This window comes from Engystomops pustulosus, chromosome 2 (assembly GCF_040894005.1).
Source record: "Engystomops pustulosus chromosome 2, aEngPut4.maternal, whole genome shotgun sequence".
Lineage (NCBI taxonomy): Eukaryota > Metazoa > Chordata > Amphibia > Anura > Leptodactylidae > Engystomops > Engystomops pustulosus.
In genome coordinates this window covers 11298887-11313085 of record NC_092412.1, presented here as the reverse complement: position 1 = coordinate 11313085, position 14199 = coordinate 11298887, and the positions used below count along the sequence as shown (strand labels likewise).

The window sequence follows — 14199 nt, the reverse complement described above, 5'->3', positions numbered from 1 at the left end:
GCTAGGCAGAATGGCCCCGAGAGTTCCACGGAGCACCAGTACAGATCTTCGCTGTTCTATCGTGGCTCACACTATATAAGAGACGACAGCTAAAACCACTATTGACCCAGCTACAAGACAATGGCATATGTTACTGCTGTGGGCGTTCCCATTTGCTCTACTGGCCACACAAAATGGACAGTCCTCCCCCCTCCAATCCAATGCAGATCTCTTTGGCTTATGCAAAGCCCTTCTGTATAAATGTTCCGGACAAAGAAGACTGGGAAATATCTCCATCGCAACAGACTCCCCCGTCAGAATGGTCCCCAGCGAATAAGAAAAGACCACTCCCAACCCCCCTGAGGATCTCCCAACAACCTGGCCTGATCTCGCATAGGCCCACACAGCTCTTTAGCGCGATCCTGCCGACTGGAGCCTTTATTTGTTGTCCCGAATGGACGTTGTTGTGTTGCTCCATTCCCATCTCCTTAATGGCTGCTTAGTTAACTCTTTCAGTACAGGCACGGAAGGTGACTGGGAGCAGTGGGACGGCTATTCATACTTGTTCCTTTAGGCAGGGCCTTAGCCCGCAGGGATGTCGCAGGGTGAGTTCGCCACCACTTACCTAGTCTGACAGCTAGCGCCAAGCCTGGTTGTGGTTTCGCGTTTGCTGGACAGGTGCTGACAACAGCACTTCAGAGAAGGAAAGCAACTCAACCGTGGGGCTAATTTCAACCATCTACAGAATTTTGATAGACCAGTACACTACAGACACAAGTGGGAGACATTCATAGGGAGAACTCTGGACCCCCTGACCTGGCAGACCATCTGGGATAGGGCAGCCAAGTGTGTCCAATATAGGGAAAACCAATTTAAACTCATGCTATTTTGGTACCACCGCTCTGTTACACCAAATATTCCTCAATGCACTGGATATATGTCAGATATGGTTAAGGGAGGCTGACCGTTCACCATATATTTTGGACCTGCCCATCCATCATCCCGTTCTAGCACGTGGTGGAAAAGGTCATATCAGATGTGTTGGGTGTCAGGGATGATGAGAGTGAGGCTACAGTCAGGAGAGGTAGCCCACTGTCAGGGTTGCGGCTACAGTCTGAAGAGGTAGCCGGTAGTCAGTGGACCCTTCGGACCACCGCGGGGGGAAGGTACTATGCCCACGGTGGCAGCCAAGGAAGCAATGCAGGAACAGTCCGAGCCCGGGATGACAGCAGGTGTAGGTGTACAGCGCTGGACTGGAATCCTGTAAGGCACTGCAGGAACATGGAGCAAGAACGCAGGCACGGACTGAAGACAGCGCTAGATTGGAACCCTGGAAGGCACAGCAGGAACTAGGAGGCAGGCTGGGACACGGGAACACACTGGAATGCAGGAACACTGGAGACACAGGAACGTAGAAACGCAGGAAAACAGGCACGCTGGAAGGCTTTCTCTTCACAGGAGTAGCTTAGAAGCTTGGTAGAGGCCATGGAAAATCCAGCTGGGAAGGAAGGGAGCTGCTGGGTTATATAACCACCCGGAAATAACCAGCGCCAATCAGGAGGACACTGGCCCTTTAAGTCCTGGAGAGCCGGCGTGCACACACCCTAGCCAGTTGGGAAGCAGGCTTGTGGAAAGGTAAATCCGGACCGGGGGGGTGCCGCGTCACACAGAGCGCCACGGGTGTTCCCCCGATCCTCAACATAGATCGCGGGTGCGCCTGTGACAGTACTCCCCCCCCCCTGCCCTTAGGGCCCCTCTTCTTCCTCCGCCTTCTCCTCTTGTGAAACCTCTGGAGGAGTGCAGGAACTGTCAGACTACCCAGCGTTTCAATCCTTGACAGGCTCGTTGGTCCCTCATCTTCTCCAGCTACAATTTTATGATACATTTCTGTATCATTCTGTAGAGAAGAATGTTAAGGCCGATGCTCTCTCTCGTGCCTCTGATGTGATTGGGGAAGAACCGGCTCCTCGTCATGTTGTTCCCCCTGGTTGTTGCCGCTCCTGTGGACCTATGGCAGCTTCCTCCTGGCAAGACTTATGTACGACCTGCTCTTCGGAAGAGGATACTAGCTTAGGGACATTGCTCTCGTGTGGCTGGGCACCCTGGGGTGCAGAGGTCTGCCGTTCTCATATCTTGTTACTACCGGTGGCCAGATCTGGTCAGGGACATTTGAGAATTTGTGAGTTCCTGCGCTTCCTGTGCCTGTAACAGATACCCAGTTGCCCGTGGACTTGCATAGCCATGGACTTTGTTATGGATCTCCCATTTTCTTCCGGTAATACAGTAATCTGGATGGTAACAGATCGGTTCTCCAAGATGTCCCACTTTGTGCATTTGCCAGGTCTGCCGTCATCTCCTCGTCTTGCCAACCGGTTTTTTTAACCATATCTTCTAGCTACATGAACTTCCACTATATATTGGGGCTCATTTACTAAGGGTCTGCGAACCACACAAACGTTGGATATTACGACAATTACCGGTTTGAGCAGAATTTAAAAGGGGATTGTGGCGCACGTGATCGGATTTTGGTGCAGACAACATATAAGGGGTCAGACTCTTCCTGTGATCCCTGTCAGATCTTTGTGCTTCTATGCCTGCAAGAAAGCTTTGTTCCATTCCCTTTGCGATTATCCCGATTTCCCTTTGTGACCTCAATTCCATTTCTGACTTCGCTAATGTGCCATCGGTCCTGACCTACCACTAAGTCCCCGACTCTGATCCTGTGCGTCCTGTCTCGACCTTCTGTCTGTCTCTGACCACGCTTCTGGCTCACGCCTTTGTACTACGCCTTGGCCGCCGCCGCGGACAAAATCGTGCCTGTGCAGCGACCTGGTGGTACCACACTGCAGCAAGTCTAACCCGCTTTGCAGCTCTGGTGAAAACCGGGTGCCACTTACGTCATCGTCCCCCTACCCCGGTGCCTGCCTCGTCTTATCCCAACTGTTATTGTCTAGACTGTTTCTTTTTTTAAGTCTACCCAAATTAGTTTATTCCCTATTAATTGTCCTTTTCTATAAATGTACCTCAAGGATCTCTAAATAGCTGTCCATACTTTCTGCCATATTTTAACAAAGACCAATGTTTCTTAATTGTTCTCTTAATCAAGTGGGAATGTCTATCAAAAGCGGAGATAAATGCGGTAAATTCATTTCTGTACCCTCTAGCTGTCTATATTTTCTTACAACCTATGGCACTGGTGCCAGAGGTGGCACTCGGAGCACTCCTTCTGGGCACCCAGGCCATTACCCCAGAACAGAGTTTCCAGACAGGACTCAAAACCACCTCCTGCAGTCCTTGGCCACACAGGATGTGCTGTGCTCAGTGCTATTTTAAAGCTACACATCCTTAGCTGCCTGGGACTACAGGAGAAGCATTGAGGTGCAGACAAGGCTGCGTTATTATTGGAGCTCCTGCTCTGGGCCCCCGCAATTCTTCCTGTTCAGGGGACCCTGGAAGCTACAATGATAGTCAGAATTTCTCCTCTTCTTAAATTGCCACGTTGGCACTTTGCATTTGAATAAATGGGTTTGGTTGTAGTTTGGGCACTCGGTCCCTAAAAGGTTCGCCAACACTGACCTATGGTAAAGAGACTACATAATTGTCTAAAGGATACTGGTGATTTTTTAGATAGAATTGAGAAATGTGATAAGTCTGATGTATCTTCCCTTTGGAAGGTATGTTAGGGGTGGGAGAAAAATTGAGTGAAGATCATACTCTATTCAATGCCTTCATTAATTTCCTGATGAGTTTGTTGGATATAATTTTGAATAAAAACTACTTTAGATTTGAGTTTTACATGCAGCTGCAGGGGACTTCTATGGGGTCCCCTGTGGCTCCAAGTCTTGCTAATCTTTTTATGTCCTGGTTTGAGGCCATTACCTCTCCAGCAGTGAATACGGACATCTGGCCAAAACTTGGGTCAGATATTTTTGAATTCCCAACTTATTGAATTATTGGCTGAGGTTCAAGAACATAAGATATGCTTTTTGGATGTTGAAGTCTCAAAGAAAGGAGATGGGAGTATATGTACAACGTTGTTCTTTAAACCGACAGATCGAAATAATTTCTTGAAAAAAAAAAAGCTACCATAACCCCAACGGTTTAAAAGGGATTCCCAAGGGTCAGTTTATAATGGCCGGTAGAATTTGTAATTCAGATGAAGGATATAATATACAAAAAGAAAAATGTATCAATAAATTTGTAGAGATTTTTAGAGTATATGCTAAAATGTCCATGTGGGCAAGCATATATTGGGCAAACGACCCAACAGGTCAAGACTCGTATTTACAAGAATAAATCAGCCATCAAAAATTATGGTAAAAATGTAGATGTAGAAAAACTTTCAGAAAAAGACAAAAAGAAATTTGGTAAAACCACATTAGCATGTCACTTTTTTGAATTTGGACAAATTGGGGCTCATTTTCTAAGGGTCCGCGGACTTTTTCGTCGGCTTTCCACAACGTTTTCCATGTTTCGCCGCATTTAACAGGGGTTTTTGGTGCACGCGATCGCCGACTTTCATGCGGCGCAAATCGGAGGGGCGTGACTGTCGGACATTCCGATGGATTCGGACTACGCGCGGGATTTAAAATTCAAATTGTGTTGCAAGACATGCAACTTACAAGCACCGGGAAGAAGAAGGAGAACTCCGGCGGACCTCAGCGGGGAAGTGACGGATGCAAGAAATCGGACACACGAGCTACATGAATCTCGCCGGACTTCATCTTCGTCGGAACCTCCAGATCGGGGATTGCAACAGGACCAGGTAAGTAAGTGTGCCCCAATGTCTCTTAACTACTGTGGATGGCACTAGAAGAGGTAGAAGGTATAAGTCAGGAAAGTGTTATAAGGAAATTTTTACAACGCGAAACGTATTGGATATTTAGTCTTGATACATTGGGGCACATTTACTTACCTGGTCCTTGGAGTTCACAGAATGTGCATTGTCCCAATATCCTGCAGGTGTCGCTTCCCCGCTCAGGTCCGCCGGAGTTCACCTTCTTCTTCCTGGTGCATTCTCTTGCGACCCAATTTGAATCTTAAATCCTGCGCTCATCATGGTACTCAGGGGCCGGGGATGGACAGCGTAACCAAATTAATGCCCTCCTCCCAGGCCCTTCGCTCCCTCCTAAACAGGCCGACCAGTATAACTCCTCTGTGCCTGCCCACAGAGACCCCACCTGCCGGCACAGCGGAACTCCATCAACCGCCGCCCTACACGGCTGAAAGTCCACCCTATTCCCTGCCTGACAGAACAGCCACCAGCCCTCCCCCAGCCCCGCCTAATGGTACAGTTCACCAGTTGCCACATGAGCGATGGCGCGGCCGCACGCTCTTTCCTCCCACCTGACGACGCAGCCAAAATCCATCCTCCCTGCCCGTCGGCACTGTGGACGGCCCTCTTTTCTGGCCGCTAACACAGCCAACCAAACAAACAACCAGTCCCCAGACACAGCCGCTTGCCTTGGCTGCCACCTGGCTGCTCACCGACACAACCACTGAATACCTGCTGTCCGGATGACCCCGCCACTAAAAAAGCAAGTACCTATCTGTATATATATGCAAGTGTGTGTATACATATATATGCTGTATGGCGGAGATTTATCATACGCTGGAGCCTCTGCACAAATACCATAATTTTCTCGGTGGTGGGTAGACTGTCGTTTAGCGCACCCTTGTTACCTGCAGGGGATGACTGAGCCTTTTTTTTGCTTCCTCCGGGGCCTCCATCAGAGCCATAAAATAAGGTTATAAAAATATTCTAATGAATGTATATCGTTCTATAGCACAGTGGAAGTTACTGCATCTGTATACTAATGCCATCTTATAGCACAGTGTCAAGAACCGCAGAGGTGTTAAAATGAGAAGAGCAGTAAATAAGGGGCAAGGATGTGGCGCTGCTGCTGCTGGTATTGGAGCTGTTGCTGCAGGGGGAGGATGTGTTACATCTGTGCCTGTTACTACTTTCTCTGGTGCCAGCAGGTGCCAGGGTTTGCAGCATATTGTTGTAGGCCACAACAGCTCTGTCAGAATCAAGACGCCACACAAATTTGAGGCAGTGGTAGTTTACATCCCGAACAGAGCCTCAAGTCCCCTTGGATTGTCCCTAACCTGCTCCACTTCCTCCTCCTCGTGCTGTCACTGAGGCCTCAAGGATATTATGTGCGTGGAGGGGGAGGAGCCGGCAGACAGGGATGACATCATCACATTGCGCCTCCCTATCCTGCTACATACAGCAGAACCAGTGGAACAGTGAGTGGAGCGTGCAGGCAGATCTCTGTAATCAGCTGTCGGGATCGGGAGGAAGCCTCGGCGCAAACCTCATGCCGGGCGGAACAATGAGATGGGGGACACAATGTGGCGGGGGCACATAATATGTGCAGGGGGAGTAAGGGGCAGGGCAAAAGCCACCACTAAAGGGGGAGAGATACCTGCTGCACTCATAGAGCTACAACATATGTCCTCTATCACTGCTCCGAAAGTTGGGAGGTAAAAGACTCCAGCAACTCCATGTCCTCCACATCCCCCCGGCCTTGCCCCAGTGACTCCATGTCCTCCGCATCCCCCTGCCCCAGTGACTCCATGTCCTCCGCATCCCCCTGCCCCAGTGACTCCATGTCCTCCGCATCCCCCTGCCCCAGTGACTCCATGTCCTCCGCATCCCGCTGCCCCAGTGACTACATGTCCTCCGCATCCCCCTGCCCCGCCCAGTGACTCCATGTCCTCCGCATCCCCCTGCCCCAGTAACTCCATGTCCTCCGCATCCCCCTGCCCCAGTGACTCCATGTCCTCCGCATCCCCCTGCCCCAGTGACTCCATGTCCTCCGCATCCCCCTGCCCCAGTGACTATATGTCCTCCGCATCCCCCTGCCCCAGTGACTATATGTCCTCCGCATCCCCCTGCCCCAGTGACTATATGTCCTCCGCATCTCCCTGCCCCAGTGACTATATGTCCTCCGCATCCCCCTGCCCCAGTGACTCCATGTCCTCCGCATCCCCCCAGCCCAGTGACACCATGTCCTCCGCATCCCCCTGCCCCGCCCAGTGACTCCATGTCCTCCGCATCCCCCTGCCCCAGTGACTCCATGTCCTCTGCATCCCCCTGCCCCGCCCAGTGACTACATGTACTCTGCATCCCCCTGCCCCGCCCAGTGACTCCATGTCCTCCGCATCCCCCTGCCCCAGTGACTCTATGTCCTCCGCATCCCCCTGCCCCAGTGACTCCATGTCCTCCACATCCCCCTGCCCCAGTGACTCCATGTCCTCCGCATCCCCCTGCCCCAGTGACTCCATGTCCTCCGCATCCCCCTGCCCCAGTGACTCCCTGTCCTCCACATCCCCCTGCCCCAGTGACTCCATGTCCTCCGCATCCCCCTGCCCCAGTGACTCCATGTCCTCCGCATCCCCCTGCCCCAGTGACTCCATGTCCTCCGCATCCCCCTGCCCCAGTGACTCCATGTCCTCCGCATCCCCCTGCCCTAGTGACTCCATGTACTCCGCATCCCCCTGCCCCGCCCAGTGACTCCATGTCCTCCGCATCCCCCTGCCCCAGTGACTCCATGTCCTCCGCATCCCCCTGCCCCAGTGACTATATGTCCTCCGCATCCCCCTGCCCCAGTGACTCCATGTCCTCCGCATCCCCCTGCCCCAGTGACTATATGTCCTCCGCATCCCCCTGCCCCAGTGACTATATGTCCTCCGCATCCCCCTGCCCCAGTGACTATATGTCCTCCGCATCCCCCTGCCCCAGTGACTATATGTCCTCCGCATCCCCCTGCCCCAGTGACTCCATGTCCTCCGCATCCCCCCAGCCCAGTGACTCCATCTCCTCGGCCCAGCCCTAGTGACTCCATGTCCTCTGCACCCCCCCCCCCCCCGCCCCGGTGACTCCATTTACCTGAATTCCCCCAGCCCTGTCCCAGTGTCTCACATGCCCTGCGCCGGCGCCTCCTGCTGGGGAGAACTCCCCCCTCCTGGTCCAGCACCCGCCCTGCGAGCCCCATGTCCCCCCTCTCCCTCCTCAGCTTCTTCCTGTGTCACCATCACCTCATCCGTCACTGACTGAAGTGTTTCCTCCTCACACTGTGATATACACACTACCAGCGCCCCGCCCACACTGATCACATGATCTATTGCATCATCACAGGTCCTTCATCCACCACTTCTCCTGCATACATGTACACCCGCCCCCTTTAGTGACATCACACTCCCCGGGTCACATGACTAGTGGATAGTGAGCAGGAGTCGTGTGTGAGGTAGAGAGTGTCCTGCACTGAGGAGAGAAGAGGTAAGTGACCAGAGGAGGGACTACAACTCCCAGCATGCTCCAGGAGCGCACCCACTATATGGAGGGACTACAACTCCCAGCATGCTCCAGGAGCACACACTATATGGAGGGACTACAGCTCTCAGCATGCTCCAGGAACACACACATTGTACACATGGGGGGATTTGTCACTATAGGAAGTAGAAATGGCGGATGAATAGATGAAAACATTTGAGCTCTCGCCATGAAGCTCCTGTGTGAGGAAGGTGCAGATGATCCGGAGCCGGAGCTGATCCGCCGCATGGTCTATATGTACAGTAAATGTCAGTGATCCGGGAATCCATGAATATTTGTACAGAGGCAGCGAGAATCTTTACCTCTAGTGATGTATAAGGTGGAGGCCAATGAGACAGAGGCGCTCCCCACGTGTGGTAGAGATGATGCCTGGGCAGCTATAGGTGCCGCCATATAGGCACCAGGTGAATCCTGCCCGATTGCTGGGCGTCGGTGGACATCCTCTGGAAAGGCATGTGTTGCCGGTAATCACGCTGCATTAAATACGTCTAATCTCAGCACTCAAGCTCCGCCCCTAGTGCACTTGCAGCCTCCACTAGGCTACAACAAAATGGCGTCCACCCAACGCCTGCGGGGTGCATTCGAGAGCCGCCAGACCATCGGAGGGCCAAGGGAGCAGCGTGCTTAGGCGCCCCGCTACAGGCTGGCTCTCGGCAGTGGTAACCTCGGTCGCAGACACCGCAGGGACGGGAGGAGATCTCCGAATGTCAAATCCCCATGATCCTGCTGAATAGGGGGTAGAGACTGGAAACCCAAATTGGAGGGTACGAAGAGACATAGGGAAATCTACAGGGTGGTAGGGGGGATCCCAAAATGTAAAAAAACGGTCAGTTATGATGAAAGACCGAAAAGACCAATAATAAGCCAAATAAAGGATTTGTGTATAAGTTAAGAAAAGACGCGGCTCATGGGGTCACACTAGTGGGGAGGCATTAGGCTGATGTGTGGATATAGCTGGGGCGTATACAGCATTGCCAAAAGTACATGTACGGAAATAAGCCCTGGCCTGACCTATAGAAAATAAATAAAGGGTCCGTCGGGTTTCCCGAATATTTTTTCCGATTTTGCCCTGAATTGCACAGGGGTTTTTGGCGAACGCGATCAGATTGAGTCGCAAGATGAGCACTCACATGCATCGGGAAGAAGATGGTGAACTCCTGACCTGAGCGGACCTGAGCGGGGAAGCGACACATTCAAGAAATCGGGCGCACGCTTTAAGTGAATTGCAACAGCTCCGAATCCTCGTCGGAACATTCCGGATCGGTGGATGCAACGGGACGGGTAAGTAAATGTGCCCCACTGTGTCAAAACATTTGTACAAGATCTCACATATAACAAGTAAAGTTGAGTTGCTCATTCAACCCAGAAGGGGCGACAGTCTTCAAGCAATATTTCCATTGTGCTTCTTTCTGCAGCAAAATGCGGTCACAGCCCCCTCCCCCCTCTTTGGCGGGTCGACAAGGTTGATCCCTATAAATCTAACACCCTTGCTGTCTCCATAATGGACCTCAGCGATGTGTCTGGACCAAGGTTTGTCACGACCATTCCTGATATCTCCCAGGTGCTCCCCGACATGACGACAGAACTCCCGTAAAGACTTGCCTATATATTCCTTTCCGCAGGCACAAGAAGCCCGATAGATCACCCTTTTGGATAAGTAGATATTAAATCTATGTATCGGGTAGGTAGTACTTGTCACGTTGCTAGTGAAGGTTCTGGCACAGGTGATTACCTTACAGGCAACACAGCCAGAGAGATCTCTCTTTTGATCCATGAGGTTGACGTAGGGGGTTTAGTGTAGTGACTATGAACAATTCTACTGCAGATTTTACGGCCCCTCCTATATGTTATGTTTGGGAATTCTGACAGGAACGGGGATAGATCGGGATCCGTCCTCAGGATATCTCTGATTAGACTGAAAGTGCCTAGGAGACGTATTAGAGCGTCCTCTTTTGGTTTAGTCTTAGGGGTCAGTAATGCACAGAGTTCTAGTGCTCCTGCTCTATGGTAGGCTTTCCGCAGGATATAGTCTGGGTACCCAGGATGTTGAAACCGCTCTCTAAGTTCATTTGCCTGTATCAGGAATTCCCGCATGGTGGAACACTTCCTACGTATCCGTAGATACTGCCTAAAGTGGATCCCCCTTTTCAATGCCGGTGGATGATGAGATTGACATCGCAGCAGAGAATTGGTAGCAGTAGACTTGAGGTATATGGTCTTCTCTAGCTGTCTATTGGGCGATTTAGATATTTTCACATCTAGGAAGGGAAGGCAAGAGGGATGTATTTCAGAAGTGAATTTGAGTCCCAATTGGTTTTTGTTGAGGTCATCCACCAATTTGAGGAAGGACTCCTTGTCACCCTCCCGGATAATGAAGATATTATCTTTATATCTGGCCCAGACGGTGGCTAGTTCTGTACCACAGGGTCCTGCACCATCTCTGAAGACACACTTGTGTTCCCACCAGCCCGGGAACAGATTGGCATAGCTGGGGGTGCAAGCGCTCCTCATTGCCGTGCCCCTGAGCTAGTGGAACAACCTACTGTTGAAAGTGAAGTAATTGTGTAAAAGTGCAAACTCGAGTAACTGGAGGACAAATCATTATGGGCCCTAAATTGGGTACCTTTACCGTCTAAGAAGAACCTAACCGCCTTTAAGCCCAACTCATGGGGAATGGAAGAATATAAGGCTTCCTCGTCAATGCTGGCTAGGAAAATGTGCGGGGAAATGTCCAGTCTCCTCAATAGGTCCGTGTGTCGCGTGTGTATGACGAGAGGGTGCTTACAAAAGGGGCCAAAGTATGGTCAATATATATCCCCAGGTGGTCGCAAAGGGGCTGCAGTCCAGATACTATAGATCTGCTTTTGAGTGGGCTCACGTCTTTATGAATTTTGGGCAGACCGTAAAACGTCACTACCCTAGGATGACGTGGATGGAAATCAATTTGCTACCTAGGGCTAGATTAAGGATGTATTCCTAAGTTCCTTATAGTATGCTTCAGAAGGGTCAGTGGGTAGAATAGAGTAGTTGTGCTTGTCCATCAGGAGGGTCTCGCACATAGTCTGATCTTGTGCTGCTTCCATGATGACAATTTTACCGCCTTTATCAGAAGGCTTAATCATCTTACTGAGGTCTTTTTCTAATGTGGAGAGGGCTTTAAGTTCTCAAATTACTATGTTCAAGGTCCTCTAATACCAATTTGGCAAATATGTCAATGCTGGTGATGTCGCCAATTGGGGGGGATTTGTCATTATAGCCACATAATCCCCCCCCCCCCCATGGGGCAATTTCTGAGGCAACAAAGTCTCCCTCCATGTCCGGTCCAGTATCTGCTATTAATGAGGAGTGGCACAGTCCAGCGCCATCACTCCTCCCTCAGTCCAGTGACCTCCCCTCCAGTGTCTGGAGAATCCCCATCTGGCACATCACACATGTCATGGACACAATTGCTTCATATAGAGTTTGCTCTTAGTTCTTCTCATGTTTCCTCAGGTTCTATAGATCCAGGACTCCCAGAGGTTTCTCCTAAAGATGATCCTTTCCATCAATGATCCACCAGGGATCCGGGAGAAGGACAGAGAGCAGATGGCGGCCAGGATCCTGGAGCTCACCCTGGAGATGATCTCCTTGATAACCGGAGAGGTGAGAGTCTCCCAGGACACGGCTCTTATCTCTAGGAATAACAGCGGGAAATGACTGGAGAGGTGAAGGATTCTTAGGATCTATGTAGTGATCAGTGTCTCCCCATACACAGGATTACACAGTAGTGAAGAAGTCGTCTGGTGAGTGTGTGACCCCCCGTGTGTCAGGAGGATGGACCCAGAGCCCCATCACCGAGCCTCCACCTCATTCACTGATACATGAGCAGAAGATCCTAGAACTTACCTCCAGGATCACTGAGCTGCTGAGCGGAGAGGTGAGCGCTGCCGGGACTGCTGGGACATTGTACAATAACACAAGGGAGGTGTCTGGGTGATGACTGTGTCATTGTGGGTGTCAGGTTCCTATAAGGTGTCAGGACGTCACTGTCTATTTCTCCATGGAGGAGTGGGAGTATATAGAAGGACACAAGGACCAGTACAAGGACATCATGATGGAGGACCACCAGCCCCTCACATCAGCAGGTAAGAGGAGACCTTCCTGATTATAGAGGGGTGCGGCACGTGTCAGGAGGAGGAGGGGTGCGGCACGTGTCAGGAGGAGGAGGGGTGCGGCACGTGTCAGGAGGAGGAGGGGTGCGGCACGTGTCAGGAGGAGGAGGGGTGCGGCACGTGTCAGGAGGAGGAGGGGTGCGGCACGTGTCAGGAGGAGGAGGGGTGCGGCACGTGTCAGGAGGAGGAGGGGTGCGGCACGTGTCAGGAGGAGGAGGGGTGCGGCACGTGTCAGGAGGAGAAGGGGTGCGGCACGTGTCAGGAGGAGGAGGGGTGCGGCACGTGTCAGGAGGAGGAGGGGTGCGGCACGTGTCAGGAGGAGGAGGGGTGCGGCACGTGTCAGGAGATGAAGGGGGTGCGGCACGTGTCAGGAGATGAAGGGGGTGCGGCACGTGTCAGGAGGAGAAGGGGGGGTGCGGCAGGCGTGAGGTGCATCAGTGTCTCTCAAAAAAAATTGGGCTATAACTGGATCATAATTGTGGGTCCTTTCTCTCCTTGGGTAGAACCGTAAAGTGAGCCTGTAAAAAGGATGGATGAAATGTTTTGCCGGGGAGATTAAAAGCTGAGAGCATGTGGGGGGCCAACTCATCAATTAATTAAAGAAGGGATCCATCAGACCCAGGGATTTTACCCAATGGAAGGGATTTAATAACTGACTCCAGCTCCCCAGGAAAGCAGGGCTGCTCTAGTCAGGGTGGCGTGTGGGGAGGGGCGTGTCTCTGATGTATGTACCTCGGTCGTCTGTGGAATAGTAGGCCATTGTCATTGTAGGCCAGTTGCAGATGCATCGGTGTGCCTCCCTGTGCTCCCTGAGCCAGCCTTCAGCCTCACTTACCTTCCCTCGTTCCAGCGGTTGTTCCCGCTCTCCGGTGTGTGCATCCCCGCCTCCTAGAGCTTGTTCCCTATGTCCTGTGCGTTTATAGTGATTTCAATTCCGTTCCTGACTTCGCTCCTTTGCTGCCAGCCTTGACCTTCTGCCTTGTACCTGACTCCAATCCTGCTCAACGATTCTGTACTTTGCCTTGGCCGCCACCGCGAGCAAAGTTGTGCCTGCGGCTGGCTCTGGTGAATACCACTTAGACTCAGCTCCCAGGTGTCGGCTACGTGATCGCTCGCGGTGGTACAGTGGGTACACTACCCCTGATCCTGACAGCCGTAAAGGTGTCTGCTAACTCCCACGTGCGTGTCTTAAGCCACTTTACAATCAAGATTACCTCGTTGAATGCAGTCAACATGACCAACTACTTGGTGCCGATGAGTGAGAAGAGAGTAAATCTATAATGCACACTCAGTCACCTGAGGGATAGGACAAAGGAAGTGCCAATCTAACAAGAAGGGGTAGGAAGGGGAAAGTTTCCTAAACCAGCAAGAACAACTACTTGCCACAAGAAGCAGGAAAATTGACTGACAAAAAGCAACTTCCAGCAACAAAACTAAGACGGTTGCGCGTCTATTAAAAGTATCTCGAAACCTGGGACAAAGAGCCGCAGGTACAGCTATGGGGGGACAGGCGAGGTTCCACAAGTAACAGCTCGGTCTGGTCATAATTCAACAATAACTTGCGTGAACAGGTCATGTTTGCGTTGCCCAAAAAAAACTGAGGGAAAAAAAGACGTTATGGACCTCAGGAGTCCTATTGTTGGGACTTGCGTGTCAGTACAGCCTGGGGGGAAATAACAGAAGCAACCAACTCCTCCAGATAATCTAGACTAGGTAGTGGAAATGGGC

At 51.6% G+C, this 14199-nt stretch overlaps 1 protein-coding gene across 1 annotated transcript in view; it reads left to right on the top strand.

Annotated features, from left to right (window-relative positions):
• The window catches only part of LOC140116890 (uncharacterized), a 31155-nt gene that overhangs the window by 14066 nt on the left and 2890 nt on the right, over positions 1-14199 (top strand). Inside the window, exon 5 of the mRNA XM_072133323.1 lies at positions 9736-9910. Coding sequence (XP_071989424.1) covers positions 9736-9910 — 175 coding nt within the window. The remainder of the gene's footprint in view (positions 1-9735; positions 9911-14199) is intronic.